Source organism: Sesamum indicum, linkage group LG3 (assembly GCF_026168435.1).
Source record: "Sesamum indicum cultivar Baizhima isolate 11 linkage group LG3, ASM2616843v1, whole genome shotgun sequence".
In the NCBI taxonomy this organism is placed as follows: Eukaryota; Viridiplantae; Streptophyta; class Magnoliopsida; order Lamiales; family Pedaliaceae; genus Sesamum; species Sesamum indicum.
In genome coordinates, this window is record NC_142659.1 from 13,944,025 (window position 1) to 13,964,418 (window position 20,394).

At 33.5% G+C, this 20,394-nt stretch overlaps 1 protein-coding gene across 26 annotated transcripts; it reads right to left on the minus strand.

Moving 5' to 3' along the window:
* Positions 1–481: 481 nt before the first annotated feature.
* Positions 482–16,886, minus strand: LOC105179727 (mitochondrial import inner membrane translocase subunit TIM44-2-like). Of its 26 annotated transcripts, none has more exons than XR_016064638.1 (12): positions 16,281–16,880; positions 15,754–15,866; positions 15,066–15,145; positions 14,839–14,966; positions 11,142–13,616; positions 9,857–10,022; positions 9,688–9,744; positions 8,254–8,356; positions 8,006–8,176; positions 7,194–7,288; positions 6,674–7,113; positions 5,855–6,590 (listed from the first exon to the last, which is right to left on the minus strand). XR_016064638.1 is itself a non-coding variant. In XM_088878541.1 (10 exons), exons 7-9 carry the CDS (start codon positions 4,461–4,463, stop codon positions 3,528–3,530), a joined length of 234 nt encoding a protein of 77 aa, XP_088734667.1. In that variant the 5' UTR covers positions 4,464–4,490; positions 8,006–10,022; positions 11,142–13,616; positions 14,839–14,966; positions 15,066–15,145; positions 15,754–15,866; positions 16,281–16,886; the 3' UTR covers positions 482–881; positions 3,471–3,527. The 26 variants fall into 26 exon arrangements, 2 of the variants coding, with proteins under 2 accessions (XP_088734667.1, XP_088734668.1); XR_002286380.2 differs by lacking the exon at positions 8,254–8,356 and adding an exon at positions 9,357–9,454 and having other exon boundaries at positions 8,006–8,233; XR_016064623.1 differs by adding an exon at positions 9,357–9,454 and having other exon boundaries at positions 8,006–8,356.
* Between the last annotated feature and the right edge of the window lie 3,508 nt (positions 16,887–20,394).

The following is a 20,394-nucleotide window of genomic DNA, read 5'->3' on the forward strand; positions in this document are numbered from 1 at the left end:
TGGGTTACTCCTAAGTGCCCTTATCACTTTCATACACCAATCTTAGAAGATTGTGGTCTCAAAATGTATTACACAAGCAAGTTCTAGAATGAACATACTAAGTTTGATGCCCTCAATCAAAAGAAATGTAGAAGCACTGTTTAAATGGAAGTGCTTTGGTTCAAAATCTCACACAAAGGGCTTTTGTGTTGATTCTTGAACATCATTCATTTGATGCAGTCAATGGAACACACTTCACACATTTTTTTTTAATATGCCACTGGTGCTAGTTTCTCCTACTTATGTCAACTTATACCAAAAAATTCTATTAATGTAAGGGATATCACAAGACAACAATCTGAAAATTCAACAACTACTGCAGCATAATTCACATATTTTTCTCAAGACAAACTAACTTACTTCACAAGTTTCGGTGTTCAATTAAAATTGTCAACCCCAATTAAACATTTTCAATCCCCACACATCCATATTCCCACACATGAATTCAAATTTCAACATTCAAATTTTCAACAACACAACCAATTTCACAAGAATTGTTGTATAATGACTATCCAACCACCTCCCGAAAAATCAATCACAACTTCACAAGCAGAAAGCACAACATACCACCCCCACACCCAACACATATATTTTCCTCAGTGTATGCATGCAGACCCACAGAAATAAGGAAAAATGAATAATAAAAAGAAAGAAAACATGTTCCTGAAATGTGGGATGGTGTCGAGGTCTACTCGACAGACAGTAGCGGAGGCAACAACGGGGGGTGTGCTGGCAGAAGCCTTCCATTTGGGCCCGTTGTCCTTAGTCGAACCATGATAAGGAGTTGGGCTATGGGTGAACCGCAAGTGTGTATATGTGACAAATATATTATCCACCAACTCCTGAAAGCAAAAAAAAATTAATGTCATGCCTCATAAACATGTTGAAGGATATATTCACCTACTTGTATAGATATTTAATTATGTAAGCAAAAGCAACAAAATAGAAAATGCTAACAAGATATCTGTGTAGAGAGAAGAACATGGTAGTTAATGGCGCGCGCCATGGCCAAAGGCACAAGCCTCTCGCCATTCTTGGCCTGTGGCGCTGGCCTTCATCCACGCGTTGCCATGGTGACGCCTGGGCACCATTCGGGCTATTGCCGAGGCGCTCTCAGTGCGCCTTTGTGAGCCTAGGACTTTTTAGGTCTGGGCCCATCAAAATTTTATAAAAGAAATTAAAAAAATAAGGAACAACAGGCACTGTTTCTTATTCCCTGTGCCGCCACCAATTATGTTTTCTTTCTTTTTACTTGTGTTGCTGCTACTTTCTCATGATGCTTTCTGTTCTTCTTTTTGGCTTCTCGTTTGTTTTCAATTTTCTTATTTCTTTCTTTTCTTTTCTTCATAGACTTACTCTGTTTTTCCTTTTCTTGTCTTTGATTCTGATACTATGTAATGTAACTATGTACTCTATGTTCTTTAATTAAGTATTAATGTAAATTGAAGTCATCACTTTTCATATATTTATTATTTGTTTATTGATCAAAGTATGCTATGGTTCACTAATTAAACTATATGCTTTACTTTAGTATAGTATATAGAGTTACTACATATTCTTTAAATTTTAATTTCTGAAATTGCTTCTCTAGTTTTTTAAAGGAAAAAAATATAAGTATTATTATTTATTTTAATTTCTTATACATTGTTCTAGTCCAAATGGCGAACGGCGCAGCTCCAGGAGCCCTTGGCGCCAGTGTGCACCATGTGCCATAAACTAATATGGAGAAGAAGAAACGTGCTGGCCGTAATAATAAAATACATAAAGGAGCCATCAAAAAATTAAAAGGATTACATCCACCTGATACTAGATCCAACATTAAGTAATGAATAGTATTTTGATCAATTAAAATCAAGTTCTCTATATCTATATTATGCATAAAAACCGTGAATGATGACTTAATATCTTTATAATAATAAATAAAAAAATTTTGAAAAACAAAGCTTTAATAGAATAATGAACTATTTAATAATCCTAAACTCCTTTAATAGATAGAAGTGTGAAACAACATTTATACCCTCAAGGACTCCATTAATAAATCATAATAAGGCTTCAACAATACATATATTACCTCATTTGATTGCCTAATATTTTGAATCGAATTATATTAATTATTAATTTTTATTAATATAGATAAGCATATACTATTCTCTAAAAGTAAAATGAGAATCATCATGATTTTTTTTTAAAATATGATAATGGAATTAAAAATTTTAAATTTATCAATCATTTGATTTAACCAAGATAATTTAGGCTGTGAACTGCATTTTTACCCCACATTATGAACCTAAAACATAGTGAAAGGTTTAATTTAAAATAAGGAGATAGAATTTAAATTTAATTTTAAATCTTATCCATTATTAAAAAAAATACATAGAAGAATCTCTAACCATACAATGCAAGCTTATTTACATTAAAATAGACATAACATATTGAATACTTGTGGTTCATGCACAACTTTAGACTCAAACATTAGCATTCTTGTGTAAAACACATCTACAAGCAGTTGACCACAGATACCGAGCCAGTTTGAAGCATAATAGCAAACTATATGTATATAATGTTCCTGCATCACTAATACAGTTACATGTAAACCAAGGAAACACGGCCCAGTCGAAGCTAAAGTCCTGAACTAAAGAATGAAGATGACTCTCAGTTTGTTGTCTTTTTCTAGTGTGTTTTTTTGCATATTTGTAAGTAGAGAATGTTGTGTACCGTGGAAGAAAAATAGGAGTATGTATCAGAAACGAGTGCTCCAGTTATAGCTAATTCAAAACTTATCCCAATTCTTTTTTTCTTCGTAATAGAATAACATATTGCATACGTGTGGTTTACACAACTTTAGAGTCAAAATTATCATACTCGTGTAATATACATCTAGAAGCAGCTGACACCACAGATACCGTGCCAGTATGAAGCATAATAGCAAACTATATGTAAATAGTGTTCCTACATCACTAATATAGTTACATGTAAACCAAGGTAACACTGTCCAGTCCAAGGTTAAGGTCTTGGACTAGAGAATGAAGACGACTCTTAGTCTGTTCTGTTTTTCAAGTGTGTTTTTGCATTATTTATAAGTAGAGAATGTTGTGCTCTGTGGAAGAAAAATAGGAGAATAGATTATGTTTCAGCAATGACTGTTCTAGTTATAGACAAATGAAAAATTATCCAATTCTTCTTTAGGTTGGATGCCAAAGATATGAATAATGCATTAAAAATATATTAATGCAAGTAGCAACACTCTAACCAGAAAAAGGTACCCAGAAATTTTAATTAGTTCCTTTAGTAGCAAAGAGTTGGGGAAAACAAGGAGCAAAGAGTTAGGGAAAACAAAATATATGTCCAGAAGTACTTCAATTAAGTCAAACTCCATATTGCTAATTCAACTTTGGGAAGACAATGTAGAACCACTAGAGGATGATTTATACCTTTTTTGTTTTTCTTGAGCCTGCGACCAAACACCTTCTACATGCTTGTACAGCTGCTCAGTAGTCTGTTTTTGTTCTGCATTTCACCATCTCAGAGCTCACATTGGAAGTGTCTGCTAGCCTTGACATACAACATTATTTCTCAGTTTCTAAATAGTTAAACAAGTGCCTACAACAACACAACGATTATATATTGTTGTAACTTGTAACATTACCTAGCTTTCAGATCCTCATTCACCCCTTTCAAGTCCTTTGCTTTCTCCGTAATCTCCCTCATGGATTGTTGAAATTCCCGGTTCCTACAGCCAAATGATCAGGATATTAATATGAGCTACTAAAGAAAAACAAAAAAAGGCATGCCAATGAGCTGAAAACATCGAAAGCTTATCACGTAAGAAAGTTGAACATTAAACCCAAATCAGAGAAAGGAACAACTTCAACAATTAGAACACAAGATTAATATAATATGAAATTTTTAGCTATGGTTAACCACATTGAAATGTCTATCCTAAGTCATATTAGTTGCCAGAGCATCAAAACTTTCCTTGAGTTCCGGAAAAAAGCTTCAACATAATTGACAAAAGAGAGAGCTATTCACAGGTTAACCATTGTTATGTCCAACCAATCCCAACATTATGTAAAACCCATTATATCAATGCTAACTATTAGAACTTGAAAGGAATGGAGGAAATATCTCGTCAACTAATGAGGACTTAAAAGAACTCACCAGAAAGAATGCTCTTCACACCTCAACAAGGGCGATAACGTGTCATAGCTTATGATTATTTATTTATTTTAAATGAATCATCGTATAAGACAACCAAGATTAAGCATGACATGCAGAAACTAATTCAAGTATGAACGAAAACAACAGCAGAAATCGAGACTTCAATGTAAAAGAGAATACCTGTCGGCTTCACCTTTAATCTTCTTGAAGAACTCATCGAACACACTGAATTCACATCTAAAGAAAACTCCATTGGGCAGAAGCATTTGCAGCCTGGGCAATCTACTGGAGATCTACAGAGAAACAATCAACATGTGAAAATTATTTTAGAAAGGGAAAGGAAAAGAGAAAGCGGAAGAAACACACACACATGTTGAGATGCTAATAATTGGTGACTGCTAAGAAGAAGGTGTTTGGAGGGGAATAAATCTCTGGCAAGTTTTCTGTTGGCCCACATCACAAATCACAACCTAGAGAGATTATAAAATATTTCTTGGAATTTATATATGAAAAGGAGTCACAATTTAGGTGTATCCATAGATTTAATGTGTCTGGACATATAAGCTGTAAATCAATCTTAGAGGTGATACATTCAGGATCACACATAAAAGGGTTTTTAATAAGTTTCTTCCAGCAACATGGATCTTATACGAATTCAAACTCACTTCATCAGTAGAAAACAAGTGAGTGTGAGTAGGGGTTTTACCAGTGGGGTTTTCCTTTCATGGATTTCTCTGCATTGAGCCCACCTGCTACCTCCGTTGTACCTCAGTCGTTGTTTTTTCCCCAACAGTGCTGCCTTGCGTAGGTGCAGAATCAGAGGCGGCGAATCTTGCACGCACTTCACCGTCTCTCCTTCATCGAGGCTGCAGAAACCCTTCAGATTTAATAGATTAGTGAAAGAAGATAACCCTTCACTCCCTTTCTGCTGATCTTTCCCCCCTTATTCTTTTCTCTGTTTTTTTGGGTGAGAATCGGAACATGAATACAGGAAATGGAAAATGAAGGGGTGAGGCTTAAAACGTGGGATTGAGGATGGACGGTGGTTTTGGGTAAAATGGCCGGAAAGAGGACGACGATTTTTAGGGTTTTTACCCGTGGATTTTTTCTTTTTTGGATATCTTTAGTACAATTTCTTCCCAAGATTCTAAGAAATCATCGAAAATCGCAAAAAAGGGGAAGAAGAAGAAGAAAAGGAATTTTCATTGAGAAATATGACAGAGAGAGAGAGAGAGAGAGAGACTTTGAGAAATATGACAGAGAGAAATGGTTTGTGCTTCTTGGGTACGAAGATGATGATGACGACATTGGCTGCAGTATCACTTGTATTCCCAAAGTTGCCATTAGCCCCCCCACCCCCACACCCTTTTTTTTATTAATTTCTTTTTGTAAAATACACAAACTCTGAGTTAATTATTTTTTTATTATAAAAAAAAAATTATTTTATTATAATTTTTTTTAAAATAATAACACAAACATGACGAGTCGCGATTTCAAATCGCGACTCGTCATTAAATTAATGCCAAAAAATGCAAAATTCCCCAAGTCGGGATCCTGAATCCCGACTTGGGAATTCTGCTTTTTTTTTTCGTTTAAATTATTATTATATAATTTAATTTATATATAATTAAGTTTAACAATATACTAAAATCCAAAATTAATAAAATTAACATTGCATTAACTTAAAAAATTACAATTAAGGGTACAAATGTAATAGTTATTTATTTTGTACAATTGTAAAAGATTACATTAAATGTATACAATTACAAATATCAAAAATGTCCACCCGTTCCACAATGTCGTCTGTGGCGTTGACGTCGAGGTCTTCTAATTTCCTCGCCCACATTTTGAACTGGCTCATTTTGCGCCTCATTTTCTTCACCAACAAACCGACTTGATGTTTCAGAACTTGACTCCACATTGTCACGATATGCACCAAATGATGGAAATGGAATTGGTGAAATATTATATCCTTGTGTATATAGTTGATTAAAATCAAGACCAAGGTCAAGAGAAAAATCTTGTGTTTGATTTGACATATATGGAGTCGATTGAAACCAATCACCTTGAGATGGTTGAGGCATATAATAATCTTGAGGCGGTTGAGGTACGTAATAATCTTGAGGTGGATATACTGTAGAAGGACCAGCTATATCCACCCCAATATCATGACGTTCAACTGAACCAGTTTACATTCGGCTAGAACTTCTTCTTTGCCTGTGGGATGTTGTGGGAGCATCATCGGATGGAGAAGCAATTTGTTGTGGCTGTTGGGTTATAGCCTCTTTGATAATATGTAACCCATGCTCAAATCTATCCACCAATTGACTATATCTTTCGATATTTGGTGGTCTAGATCGACATAAAGTTTCAAGGGCATTCACCTCATTTGCCTGAAAAGTGTAGAAAAATAATTAGCCTTGTGTTGTTAAAAATATATATAAAATAAAATATGTAATATTATATAATAACGTACCACAACTTGCAACATAGGTGCTTCTCCAGGTTGGTACCCGCTTTCCACACATCTATCATTAGATGACGACACGAAATTTCTTGTTATGTTGTAGTACCACTCCCAATAACCTCGTTTTGTCTTCTATTAGAAATGAGTGGCCTATGTACAACCGTGTCATATCGTCTTTGCCATCTAGTGATGTATTGTATGTGTTGCAGAGACCAATCTGCGCCCGCGTGATTTTTACGGGAAATCTGATGGAGGCTCATATCACGGGTATCCGTCGATTCTAGTACATTCTACCTCATCCCGAATTGGCGAACAACTCGTTCGGGACGATGCATTTCAACTATTTTGTAGAATATCAACGGAACGGATGACCTCCACAACTGGGGGTTGAATTCATCGGCGTAAGCCATAATGACATCCGAGTCCATGTCATACGGCTGCCATATGTACTGTAATAAAAACAAAGATGTAAATTAATATGAATTTAATTCACGGTATAAATATACGAATAATATTAAAATTTAGTTACTTGATCCGCCTACATCTCATCCAAAATTTCTCGTATGACTCGTACAGTTCCCCGAACTGTAGTGGTGAACAATATTTCTGGTACTCCATCCAGCACTGAGTAATGAACAATATTCTGATCAATTAAAATCAAGTAATTTATAACTATAAATATCGTGAATGATAACCTAATACTCCTTTTAATAATAAATAAAAGTTTGTCAAAAAACAAAGTGTTAATAGAAAAAGAAGCTTTTATAAGTTCCTTTAATAGACATCTATAAAAGTGTCAAAAGACATTTATAACCTTAACGACCACTTTTGATAATAAATGACAAATAGTTATAGAAGTACAGTATTATCCAAATAAAACTTTTGTAGTTCTAACTAAAAAGACTATTTATCATTCCACTTTCTATGTCAATCGAAACATAATAAAAAGGCAAATAATACTAAATATGCTTTATAAAAAAAAACCCTATTAGCCTACATATGATAACGTTTGACTATAAAATCGTGCATGAACCACAAACATAAAATGTTAAGGCTAAAAATTTCATAAATAACAAAACCTACTAAAGAATAAATATTATAAAATCACCAATAAAAAATTATCAATCTTCTTGTATTAGAAGTGCCTCTCAAAAATACAAATAAAATTTAAAACAAGTAAATACAATAATGTAACCAATGGGTTGAACTTCCTTGGCTTCTGCTCAATAGGCTTTAAGCAAAACCAAAACGAATGGTAAGAAAATAACACAATAAATGAAAATTCCAATTTGTTGATTAATCCAATTAAGATGAGAAAGAGAGATAACAAAACATTCTCACCGTGTAAAGTGAATCCTTGTTGATTGGCACCGGAACATTGTGTTCCCTCCTTCATTCAGCAAATGTTTTCATTCCCTGGCAAGCTATGATGTTCTCACCGTGTAAAATGAATCCTTATTGACTGGAGCCCAAAGGTTTGCCTCCTCCTTCATTGAGCAACTATTTCATTCCCTGGCAAGTTTATCAGCAACTGTTTTCACTGGAAGGTTTTGTTCCCTCCTTCAGCAACTGTATTCATCAAGTCTTACCACATGGTTACAATGCTGTTGTCAAAGGGTTGTAAAAGCGAGGAACTTCGACCTGAGTCCAAGCATGCAAGAGCACACTATCTACCAGACAAGCAGATTCATTCTACAAAATAAGATTGCTAAGTTTACATGTAATTTTAATTAATAAGCATCTAGAAGAATGAAAACATCGAAAAATTATGATGTGAAAAAGATAGAAAAGACTCATGCTTTTAAGAGTTTTACAATGTATGGGAGGAAGGAGGAAAAGATATTCTTTCTGGAACATTCTAGCATCCACAACACAATGTTCTCACAAAGGAAAAGGTTCTGTTCCCTCCTTCCATTCAGCAACTGGTTCCATTCCCTACGAAGTCTTTAAGGACAATATTACCTAAATATAACTTTTGTAGATCTAACCGCAAAGAGTCCAAACTCAAAACTCTTATTAGGTAAGGTTACAAACCTTACTCGTGTTTTAAACAAGTACCAAGAGAAAGTGACAAAAGAACAAAAGGCAACGAAGGTGGTCTTTTCTTTAAGCGCAACATACAACTTCCAATTTCCTTGTTAAGATTTGTCGATGCCCTTCACTCTAGAAATTTCATGATCATTGAGCCACGGAAAATATTAGAATTAAAGCTACATAACTAATCAAAATATAGCATATTAGAAATTACTTACCAAAAGCACCGCATAAAAGTAATTATGTGTATGTAAATTGGCACAGAACCTAAAAAACATGCCAATCACGAAATTTGGAAGATCAGAAACAGACAAAACTAACCAAATTACTGTCAATACCAAATATAAGAAATTCTTTTCTTAACTTCAAGCAAATATTAAATAATTTCTCCTTCAATGTCAAGGCAACATTAGCAGAGGCAATGTAAGTGAGCCAGAACAAAGAAGAATTCAGATTAATATAACCACACAAACAACTAATGGGGTCAAAGACTTTTTCTGACATCATAAATTACAGTGAAACTTTGAAAGGCATCAACAGACAGTAATCATAAGATATTGGCATTGAAATTGAACGCTAATGTTGTTCTTAGGTATATTTCTTCTGTTTGGAACATAATGTATTATTGATCTCCCCAAAGGGGTTGAACGGACTGTACCATTATCAAGAAGTAGCATGAGAAGGAGTCTCTCACAAGCCAGTCTATTCTATTAGTTCCCCGTGAGAAAACCGTCGAAGGAAGTGCTTTTTGTGTGTCTGGAAGGGAAAAAGCAGAAGTATTAGCAGTTACTTTAGATCTTGGTCCAGGCCATCCCCCATTTCCTTTCTTGTTAATCATGGCATGTAAAAGTATGTATGGACAATACACACACAAGTACTAACATATAAACGAAGGAAGCTAGTGATTGGGTGTGACATGCAAACTGTTACAAACATTCAAACAGAACTTTTTCAATCATCCAATAGAAACTGACAACACTACCACTTACTTTGGAAGCATCCAGAACCATCAACACAAGATGTGCTGATCTGGCGACTGCGATAACCTGAAACCACACTCAAGAAGTTCCTTTAAGGCATATAATATCCTCCAAAAGCCAAGTCAGTTTCACCAAGCATCACATCTAGTTTATCATTTATTATAGTCGAAACCTTTACCTTGGTACCATGCCCCTTTCCTTCAGATGCTCCTTTATAACTCCAGGAACGTCAAGGAGCTGTATTTTAGCATCATTGTAGTGAACAAGTTAGTGTGGTGAACTCATATGATGGGGCTTCTGAATGAGTTCCCGTCAACATAGTCAAAAGTGCTGATTTTCCAACACTGGGAAGTAACAATTGCAAAATATCTTCAGAACACCAATAAGAATACCACATAAAAAGAACGATTTTACATGTCAATAACCTTAAAAGGAAAAATCCTTAATCCCAAGAACAGACCAAGAAAGACATGGTAGCTAAAGAAATGGCACTAGTACAAAATGAGAGAACAACCACGATCAACCAAAAGCCAATTAGTTAATTGTTGGTTCGAAACATCCTCTGTTAGCAAAATCATGTGAACAAGACAAAATTCAGTCATTCTTTTGGATTCTAATTTTCTCGCTTTTTCCAACACATAATTCTTAAAGTAATGACATGGCCAACCTGGGGAGCCTATCAGGGGAACACGTCCATGGCAACAATTGGTAACTTCAAAACCCTCCCAACTCCACTAGAAGAATTATCAGAATACAGAAGCACTTAAAAGGATTGAATTATTATAATTGAAAAGAATTTTGGAAGATGAATCTATTAGAATAATTTTCTATGCAAGCAACCATTAACGTATTGACACAACAAGAAGAAATCAAAGAAGTTGCATACTTTTGGGGGCTCCCACAATTGCGTCCTCAGTTTTGCTATCTTAACCTTGAGCTGACCCAAATGATATTATGTATAATCAAACAAGTCACTATCATGATTATGCATCTTGCAGCATCGTATAGACAATCAAATCCATCATACCTAAAGCTTAGTATACAATAGTCAAATCAAGAGCACAGTGTCTATCACATAAGTTTTCTAAGTTTACATGTCATATTAATTAATAAGGCATATATCAAAATGAAACTATGAAAAAATCATGATGTAAAAAAAGATAGAAAATATTTTTAAGAGTTTTACAATGTATCAAGGGAAAGGAGGAAAAGATACTCTTTTTAGAACAACCTAGCATTCATCATCTTACATTCTCAGACTCTTTTCGGAACTACCTAATATCCTTACAAGGTTATATTTGGCTGAATATGTAACCAATGCACCAAAAGCTCAAGAATAGAGAGCAACAACAAAGTTTCAGCACATGGAACAAATTCAAAAAGTCGGGTAGCAAATGTGTAAGCTGATGAACAGAAACAATTCACATGCCAAAGTGCAGAAAAATACCATGCAGGAAAGTTACCTTTTGTCTTTATGCTGGAAAAATAGACTACAAAGTTCTCCAAGACTTCACACATGCCATTCCCACTCAGACTGCCATTCCCATTAAGTCTCTAGACTGTCAATTGAAAGATTTTAGCATATGCATTCCCAAATATCGCACAGACATTTTTAACATATCATCCAAGCACATCAATCTCGGTTCTGGTGATAAAGAAGACCATAACGGTTTCAATATTCTAATGTAATCCAATACAGTTCCTCTTTGTGCAGCAAATTTAAGAAATTAAGATTAACTCCACCTTACTGCTTCACATGAATAAAATGCTACTACATGACGACTCCAGATTGACAAAACAAGAGTAAAGTAATATTTGATACGTGATGACTTCTCTTGACCCCTTTAGAGAAGCAATTATTAGGAAGAGACAAAAGACAACAGACAACAATAAGTATAATTATAATTGACATGCTATCTCTGAACTTTAGACAAAAAACCACCCAACAAAATAACACAAGAGCTGACTCTGAATCCTGTAACTTCCAACTGTGATGTGTAAAAAAGTATCACCTACATTACACTCCCATCTTTCAGAAACTTGGGGTATCTTAACATCACTAACCTACGCACCAAAATCCTTTCCAATAACTCAAAATAAGCATGAATAGAAGGTTAAAATATATTTTAATAGATTCCCGCACACCAAAACCATGCTTGCCCTCAAACATTTCTCAATCCAAATACACAAATTATCCAAGTAGCAATTGTCAAATTTCATTTCATTTCAGTCAAGTATATCTCCTACACTAATATAACTTAATAGTTTAAGAAGAGATAGCAATACTGAGAAACAATCACTTGTAGCACAACATTCAACACACAAGTATCCCATTGACTTTATCAAAATTAAATGAAACAAGTCTCAACACACTCACAAGGGTGTCTCTCTAATCACTCATAAAGTGTTTAAGAATTCGCGTGTCACTCTAATCACTCATAAAATGTTTAAGAATTTGGGTTCCACTCAAATCAATACATAGTATGTCATTACCATAGGCTTGCTTGTGAATCAAATCTCCACCACCAACAAAATGCAAATTAATGCATGAATCAAAGGGTCTTTGCATGGGTTGTAATGGGGCTTAGGACAAGGTGTGGTAAAGAATAGGTCGAATCGTGGCTTATGAATTCAAAGGACGATGCCAACCTAGTTGCTTATCCTTCAAAGCTCATTCTCCTTCAACTCGATTCAAGCGGTTTGAACAATCAAACTCCTCAAATTGTTTTGTTTTCTGTTTCTGAATCTCTTTCTTTTTCAGAATATTTTCTTTTTTTCTTCTTTTGTTTCTTCTTTTTTCTTTTTTTTTCCTTCTTCTTTTCTTCTTTTTTTCCTTCTTCTTTTCTTCTTTTTTTTCTTCTTTTTTTTTTCATTTCCTCTTTGCTCTTTTATTTCTTTTCCTTGGGGCTAGCAATGCGTCCCCAGTATACAACTTGAATCATTTAATTCACTCATTTTCATGTCATACAAGCAAACAAGCCAACATCATCCCATTGAATGGGTTCAAAAATCACTTCAGGAGATAACCAAGAAGGGGATAATTCGGCTTATAATGTTACTCCTAAGTGCCCTTATCACTTTCATACACCAATCTTAGAAGATTGTGGTCTCAAAATGTATTACACAAGCAAGTTCTAGAATGAACATACTAAGTTTGATGCCCTCAATCAAAAGAAATGTAGAAGCACTGTTTAAATGGTAGTGCTTTGGTTCAAAAGCTCACACAAAGGGCTTTTGTGTTGATTCTTGAACATCGTTTATTTGATGCAGTCAATGGAACACACTTCACACATTTTTTTTAATATGCCACTAGTGCTAGTTTCTCCTACTTACCTCTACTTATACCAAAAAATTCTATTAATGTACGGGATATCACAAGACAACAATTTGAAAATTGAACAGCGACTGCTGGATAATTCACATATTTTTCTCAAGACACACGAACTTCTTTCACAAGTTTCCGTGTTCAAATCAAAATTGTCAATCCCCAATTAAACATTTTCAATCCCCACACATCCATATTCCAACACATCAATTCAAATTTCAACATTCAGATTTTCAACAACACAACCAATTTTGAAAGAATCATTCTAAAATGACTATCCAACCACCTCCCAAAAAATCAATAACCTCACAAGCAGAAGCACAACATACCTCCCCCACACCCAGCACATATATTGTCCTAAATGTATGCATGCAGTCCCACAGAAATAAGGAAATGAAAAGTAAAAAGAAAGAAAACATGTTCCTGAAATGTGGGATGGTGTCAAGGTCTACTCGACAGACGGTAGCGGAGGTGGAGGCAACAACCGGGGGGGGGGGTGTGCTGGCAGAAGCCTTCCATTTGGGCGCGTTGTCCTTAGTCGAACCATGATAAGGAGCTGGGCTATGGGTGAACCACAACTGTATATATGTGAAACATATATTATCCACCAACTCTGGAAGCAAAATCATAAAAAATTAATGTCATGCCTCATAAACATGTTGAAGGCGCATATGTTCACCTACTTGAATAAATAAAATAGAAAATGCAAACAAGATATCTGTGTAGAGAGAAGAACATAGTAGTTAATGGCACGTGCCATGGCCAAAGGCGCAAGCCTCTCGCCATTCTTAGCCTGTGGCGCTAGCCTTCGTCCATGGCAACACCTAGGCACCATTCAGCCTGTTGCCGAGGCGCGAGCCAGGCGCGCCTTTGTGAGCCTAGGCCTTTCTAGGTCTGGGCCCATCAAAATTTTATAAAAGAAAAATTAAAAAAATAAGGAACAACAGGTACTGTTGCTTATTTCCTGTGCTGCCACCAAGTACGTTTTCTTTCTTTTTTCTTGTGTTGCAACTACTTTCTCATGATACTTTCTGTTCTTTTTGGCTTCTCGTTTTCTTTTCAATTTTGTTATTTCTTTCTTTTCTTCATAGACTTACTCTGTTTTTCCTTTTCTTTTCTTGTCTTTGATTCTGATATTATGTAATGTAAATATGTACTCTATGTTCTTTAATTAAGTATTAATGTAAATTGAAGTCATCACTTTTCATATATTTATTATTTGTTTATTGATCAAAGTATGCTATGGTTCACTAATTAAACTATATGCTTTACTTTAGTATAGTATATAGAGTTACTACATATTCTTTAAATTTTAATTTCTGAAATTGCTTCTCTAGTTTTTTAAAGGAAAAAAATATAAGTATTATTTATTTATTAATTTCTTATACATTGTTCTAGTCGACACCACAGATACCGTGCCAGTATGAAGCATAATAGCAAACTATATGTAAATAATGTTCCTGCATCAGTAATATAGTTACATGTAAACTAAGGTAACACTGTCCAGTCCAAGGTTAAGGTCCTGGACTAAAGAATGAAGACGACTCTCAGTCTGTTCTCTTTTTCTAGTGTGTTTTTGCATTTTGTAAGTAGAGAATGTTGTGCTCTGTGGAAGAAAAATAGGAGTATAGATTATGTTTCAACACTGACTGTTCTAGTTATAGACAAATAAAAAATGGGTATTAGTTCCTTTAGTAGCCAAGAGTTGAGGAAAACAAGGAACAAAGAGTTTAGGGAAAACAAAATATATGTCCAGAAGTACTTCAATTAAGTCAAACTCCATGCTAATTCACCTTTGGGAAGACACTGTAGAACCACAAGAGGATGATTTATACCTTTTTTGTTTTTCTTGAGCCTGCGACCAAACACCATCTACATGCTTGTATAGCTGCTCAATAGTCTGTTTTTGTTCTGCATTTCACCGTTTCACCATCTCAGAGCTTACATTGGAAGTGTCTGCCAACTTGACATACAACATTATTTCTCAGTCTCTAAATAGTTAAACAAGTGCCCCACAACAACACAAGAATTATATATTGTTGTAACTTGTAACATTACCTACCTTTCAGATCCTCATTCACCCCTTTCAAGTCCTCTGCTTTCTCCTAAATCGCCCTCATGGATTGTTGAAATTCCAAGTTCCTACAGCCAAATGATCAGGATATTAATATGAGCTATTAAAGGAAAACAAAAAAGGCATGCTAATGAGCTGAAAACATCGAAAGCTTATCACGTAAGAAAGTTGAACATAAGAAACCCAAATCAGAGAAAGGAACCACTTCAACAGTTAGAACACAATATTAAAATAATATCAAATTTTTAGCTATGGTTAACCACACTGAAATGTTTATCCTAAGTCGTATTAATTGCCAGATCATCAAAACTTTCCCTGAGTTCTGGAAAAAGCCTCAACATAATTGACAAAAGAGAGCGCTATTCACAGGTTAACCATTGTAATGTCCAACCAATCCCAGCATTATGTAAAACCTAGTATATCAATGCTAACTATTAGAACTTGAAAGGAGTGGACGAAATATCTCGTCAACTAATGAGGACTTAAAAGAACTGACCAGAAGAATGCTCTTCACACCTCAACAAGGGCGATAACTTGTCATAGCTTATGATTATTTATTTATTTTAAATGAATCATCGTATAAGACAACCAAGATTAAGCATTACATGCAGAAACTAATTCAAGTATGAACAAAAAACAACAGCAGAAATCGAGATTTCAATGTAAAATAGAATACCTGTCGGCTTCACCTTTAATCTTCTTGAAGAACTCATCGAACACACTGAATTCACATCTAAAGAAAACTCCATTGGGCAGAAGCATTTGCAGCCTGGGCAATCTACTGGAGATCTACAGAGAAACAATCAACATGTGAAAATTATTCTAGAAAGGGAAAGGAAAAGAGAAAGCGGAAGAAACACACACACATGTTGAGATGCTAATAATTGGTGACTGCTAAGAAGAAGGTGTTTGGAGGGAAATAAATCTCTGGCAGGTTTTCTGTTGGCCCACATCACAAATCACAACCTAGAGAGATTATAAAATATTTCTTGGAATTTATATATGAAAAGGAGTCACAATTTAGGTGTATCCATAGATTTAATGTGTCTGGACATATAAGATGTAAATCAATCTTAGAGGTGATACATTCAGGATCACACATAAAAGGGTTTTTAATTCGTTTCTTCCAGCAACATGGATCTCATACGAATTCAAACTCACTTCGTCAGTAGAAAACATGTGAGTGTGAGTAGGGGGTTTTACCAGTGGGGGGTTTTCGTTTCTTGGATTTCTCTGCATTGAGCCCACCTGCTACCTCCGTTGTACCTCAGTTGCTGTTTTTTCCCCAAGGGTGCTGCCTTGCGTAGGGGCAGAATCAGAGGCGGCGAATCTTGAACGCACTTCACCGTCTCTCCTTCATCGAGGCTGCAGAAACCCTTCAGATTTAATAGATTAGTGAAAGAAGATAACCCTTCACTCCCTTTCTGCTGATCTTTCCCCCCTTATTCTTTCCTCTGTTTTTTTGGGTGAGAATCGGAACATGAATAGAGAAAACGGAAAATGAAGGGGTGAGGCTTAAAACGTGGGATTGAGGATGGAGGGTGGTTTTGGGTAAAATGGCCGGAAAGAGGACGGCGATTTTTCGGGTTTTTACCTGTGGATTTTTTCTTTTTTGGATGTCTTTAGTACAATTTCTTCCCAAGATTCTAAGAAATCATCGAAAAATCGCAAAAAAAGGAAGAAGAAGAAGAAGAAAAGGAATTCGCATTGAGAAATATGACAGAGAGAGAGAGAGAGACTTTGAGAAATATGGCAGAGAGAAATATTTTGTGCTTCTTGGGTACGAAGATGATGATGACGACATTGGCTGCAGTATCACTTGTATTCCCAAAGTTGCCATTAGTCCCCCCACCCCCCACCCCTACCCTTTTTTTATTAATTTCTTTTTCTAAAATACACAAATTCTGTATATTAATTTCATCAAATGTCTTAAAACTATGCCAATTTGTAAATTTAGGGTTTATCCAAAATTTATTGTTATTTTTTATAAATTGTTTGTGTTCATAATCAATCTGCTAATTTGAATAATGTTTTATTTTGAAGGCAAATAGAACTATAAAAAATAACTAATTTAATTCATATATTTTATAATTTTTTAATGCCATCCCTAATTTTTTATTTTATAATTTATTTGTGATTTTATAACTTTTTATACTTATGTAATATATTTTAATAAATAATTTAATTCATATATTTTAATAATTTTTTACTTTATAATTTCTCTCTCTCTCGTGTTTGTTCGCCTTCTGTTAGCCGTTGTACTTTATAATTTTTTACTTTATAATTTAATTTGTTTTAATTTTTCCCCCATTTCTGAAATTGTGCATTCATTTTTTTTCTATTATTTGTTTGGTGTAACTTTTTCTATTTTTGGATCTTTTTTCTGTAATTTTTAGAATTTTTTTCATATTTTCTATAAATTTCTAATTTTTTTATTTTTTAAAATTTTTAATATATTTTTGTAATTTAAAAAAAAAGTTATTGGCAATTTTAAAATTTTTTCTTAATTTCCTAACGTTCTTAAAGTTTTCTTGAGTTTTATAAAAATTTTATGTAATTTTTTATAATTTTTTGAAATTTTTTAAAATTTTAAAAAATTTTCATAAATTTTTTAATATTAATATTTTTCTGTAATTTTTAAAAATTTTAATAATTTTTTTAATTTTAAAAATATTTAAAATTTTAAAAAAAATTAATAATTTTCTATATTTTTTCATAATTTTCTATATATTTTTGGTATTTTTAAAAAATTTCTATAAATTTTTTTTTATATAATTTCTCTGATTATAAAAAAATATATATCACACTGAAATTAAAAACAATTTTTTGAAATTATAATATATTTTTTCTAAAATTAAAATATATTTATGAAATTATAATATTTTTTTGTAATATTTGTGTAATTTTTGAAAATTTATTGCATAGTTGTGCAATTTATGCAATTATTGTGTAATTTATTGTATAGTGCAATTTATTTGTACAGTTCAATACTGTAAAATGACAGTTACATCAATGTAATGCTAACATGTATGAATATACAAATTTATTACAAAACGCGTACATGTATGAATGTCAAATAAAAAATTTTGTTTTATTAATATATTTTAATTATATTGTTCAAGTACAATGATACTGTTCTAATACAATGATATGTTTACACAGCATTAAATTGTCGAAAATGTCATCTTTTTTAAAAATAATTTTCAATAAAATTAATAATTAATTGTAATAATTTTTGTAATGGCGTTTGTAACAGTAATTACCAAAACAACGTCGTATCATTATATTGTACCGATTTTTGTAACGACTTTTTAAACGGATGTCTTACAGTACATGATTTGGAATGACTTTTCTAATGATGTTTTGAATTTTATAACTATCGTTGGAAAGGCAAAATATATATATATATATATGTACGTGCCTTTCAGAATTTTTTCTTACATCCCTTTCTTCCTCCTCCTCCTCCTCTCTCTCCCCTCGCTTGCCCCCCCCCCCCCCCCCCTTTTCTTCTCTCTCTTTCTTTCTCTCTCTCTCTCTCTCTGCCCATTCCCCACCACCTCCCCAGTCCCAACTCCCCCTGCCCCCACCACCAGGTAAGTCCCCCATTGTTTTGTATTTTTGCTTTTACTTATCTTAATTTTTTTTGGGAAATTTTTATAATTTAAAAAAAATTACAGAAATTCTTGAAAAATTCTGAATTTTTTTAATTTCCGTAATTTTAAAAAAATTCAGAAATTTTCAATAATTTCTGAATTTTTTTGAGCATTTCATTAAATTTTTGAAATTTTTGCCTAATTTATGTATTTTTTTGGGAATTTATGTATTTTTAAAATAATTTCAGAAATTTCTTAAAATTTCTAATTTTTTTTAATTTATGTAATTTCTGCAAGTTTATGAAACAATTAGAAATTTAAGGACTACAATGCAATTTTTAGAAAATTAGAGGACTTTACTATAATTTTAGGAAAATAGAAATTTTATGAAATTATTAGAAGTTTAAGGACTACAATGCAATTTTTATGAAAATTATGAACCTTAATGAAATTTTTAGAATATCAGAGGACTTTAATGTATTTTTAGGAAAATAGAAATTTTATGCAATTATTAGAAATTTAAGGACTAAAATGAAATTTTTAGGGAAATTATGAACCTTAATGAATTTTTTAGGTAATTAGAGGACTTTAATGTAATTTTAGAAAAATAAGAATTTTATGAAATTATTAAAAATTTAAGGACTATAATGCAATTTTTAGGAAAATTATGAACCTTAATGATTTTTTTAGGAAATTAGAGGACTTTCATGTAATTTTAGAAAAATAGGAATTTTATGAAATTATTAGAAATTTAAGGATTAGAATGCAATTTTTAGGAAAATTATGAACCTTGATGAAATTTTTAGGAAATTAGAGGAGTTTAATGTAATTTTAGGAAAATAGGAATTTTATTAAATTATTAAAAATGTAAGTATTACAATGCAAATTTTAGGGAAATTATGAACCTTAATGAAATTTTAGGTGCAATTTGGACTTTATTGCAATATGTAGGAAAACTATGCATTTTCAAAAAAAATATGAACCTGAATGCAATTTGTTGGCAAATTTCAGACCTTATTGCAATTATTAGGCAAATTACGAAAAAAATATAATGTATTCAGTAATAAAATACAATTATGTGTTTTGAATGTTAATGATTTTTCATATTGTAGATAATGATGATGGGGCCTCCGCAACCCCTGGGTCGCGCTCGTGGTTGTGGCCCTCCCAGCCTTCCCCGGGATGAGCCAATAGATGCACCTTCGGCCGGCCCATCCTCGAAGGGAGTCTCCTAGCCCCCGTCGATACCTGCAGATTCCCTGTAGTAGGGTTAGATTCAACAGCGGGGCCAACAGTACACCGACCCCGACGAGACCGTAGGATGCACCACCCCTACAACCACCACCGCGACTATCTCCCCCAGTGGCCTAGAGGGGTTTCATCAGCCTCCGGGATGCAAGGCACGTATAATATTTTTTGTTAATTGATTTAATATTTTTGTTAGTTTTGAATTAATTTTAATATTTAATAATTATTTTCAGGTTCAACCGCAATTTTCACATGACCATCAATTTTGCGGTCAAAGGGCATTATCCGCATCCCAGGACATTATCCGCATCCCTGGGCCAACATATCACAGACCAACTATTCTGGTTCCAAAAATTGAAGGTAATATTATATTACTTAATTTTAAGTTATGTTTATATTTTTAAAATTGAATATTTATATAATTTTTATTTTGTCAATTTTTCAGATGTCGTACTGGTGGGACTGCAACGAAGAGT

What these genes read in the sequence shown, in the direction of transcription:
- LOC105179727 (XM_088878541.1), bottom strand. Translation starts at nt 4,463, where the DNA reads ATGCTTCTGCCCAATGGAGTTTTCTTTAGATGTGAATTCAGTGTGTTC. An exon ending in ATTAAAGGTGAAGCCGACAG is followed by an intron (nt 3,770 to 4,377) that starts GTATTCTCTTTT and finishes ATTTGGCTGTAG; the next exon opens with GAACCGGGAATTTCAACAAT. An exon ending in AATGAGGATCTGAAAGCTAG is followed by an intron (nt 3,592 to 3,685) that starts GTAATGTTACAA and finishes TTGTATGTCAAG; the next exon opens with GCTAGCAGACACTTCCAATG.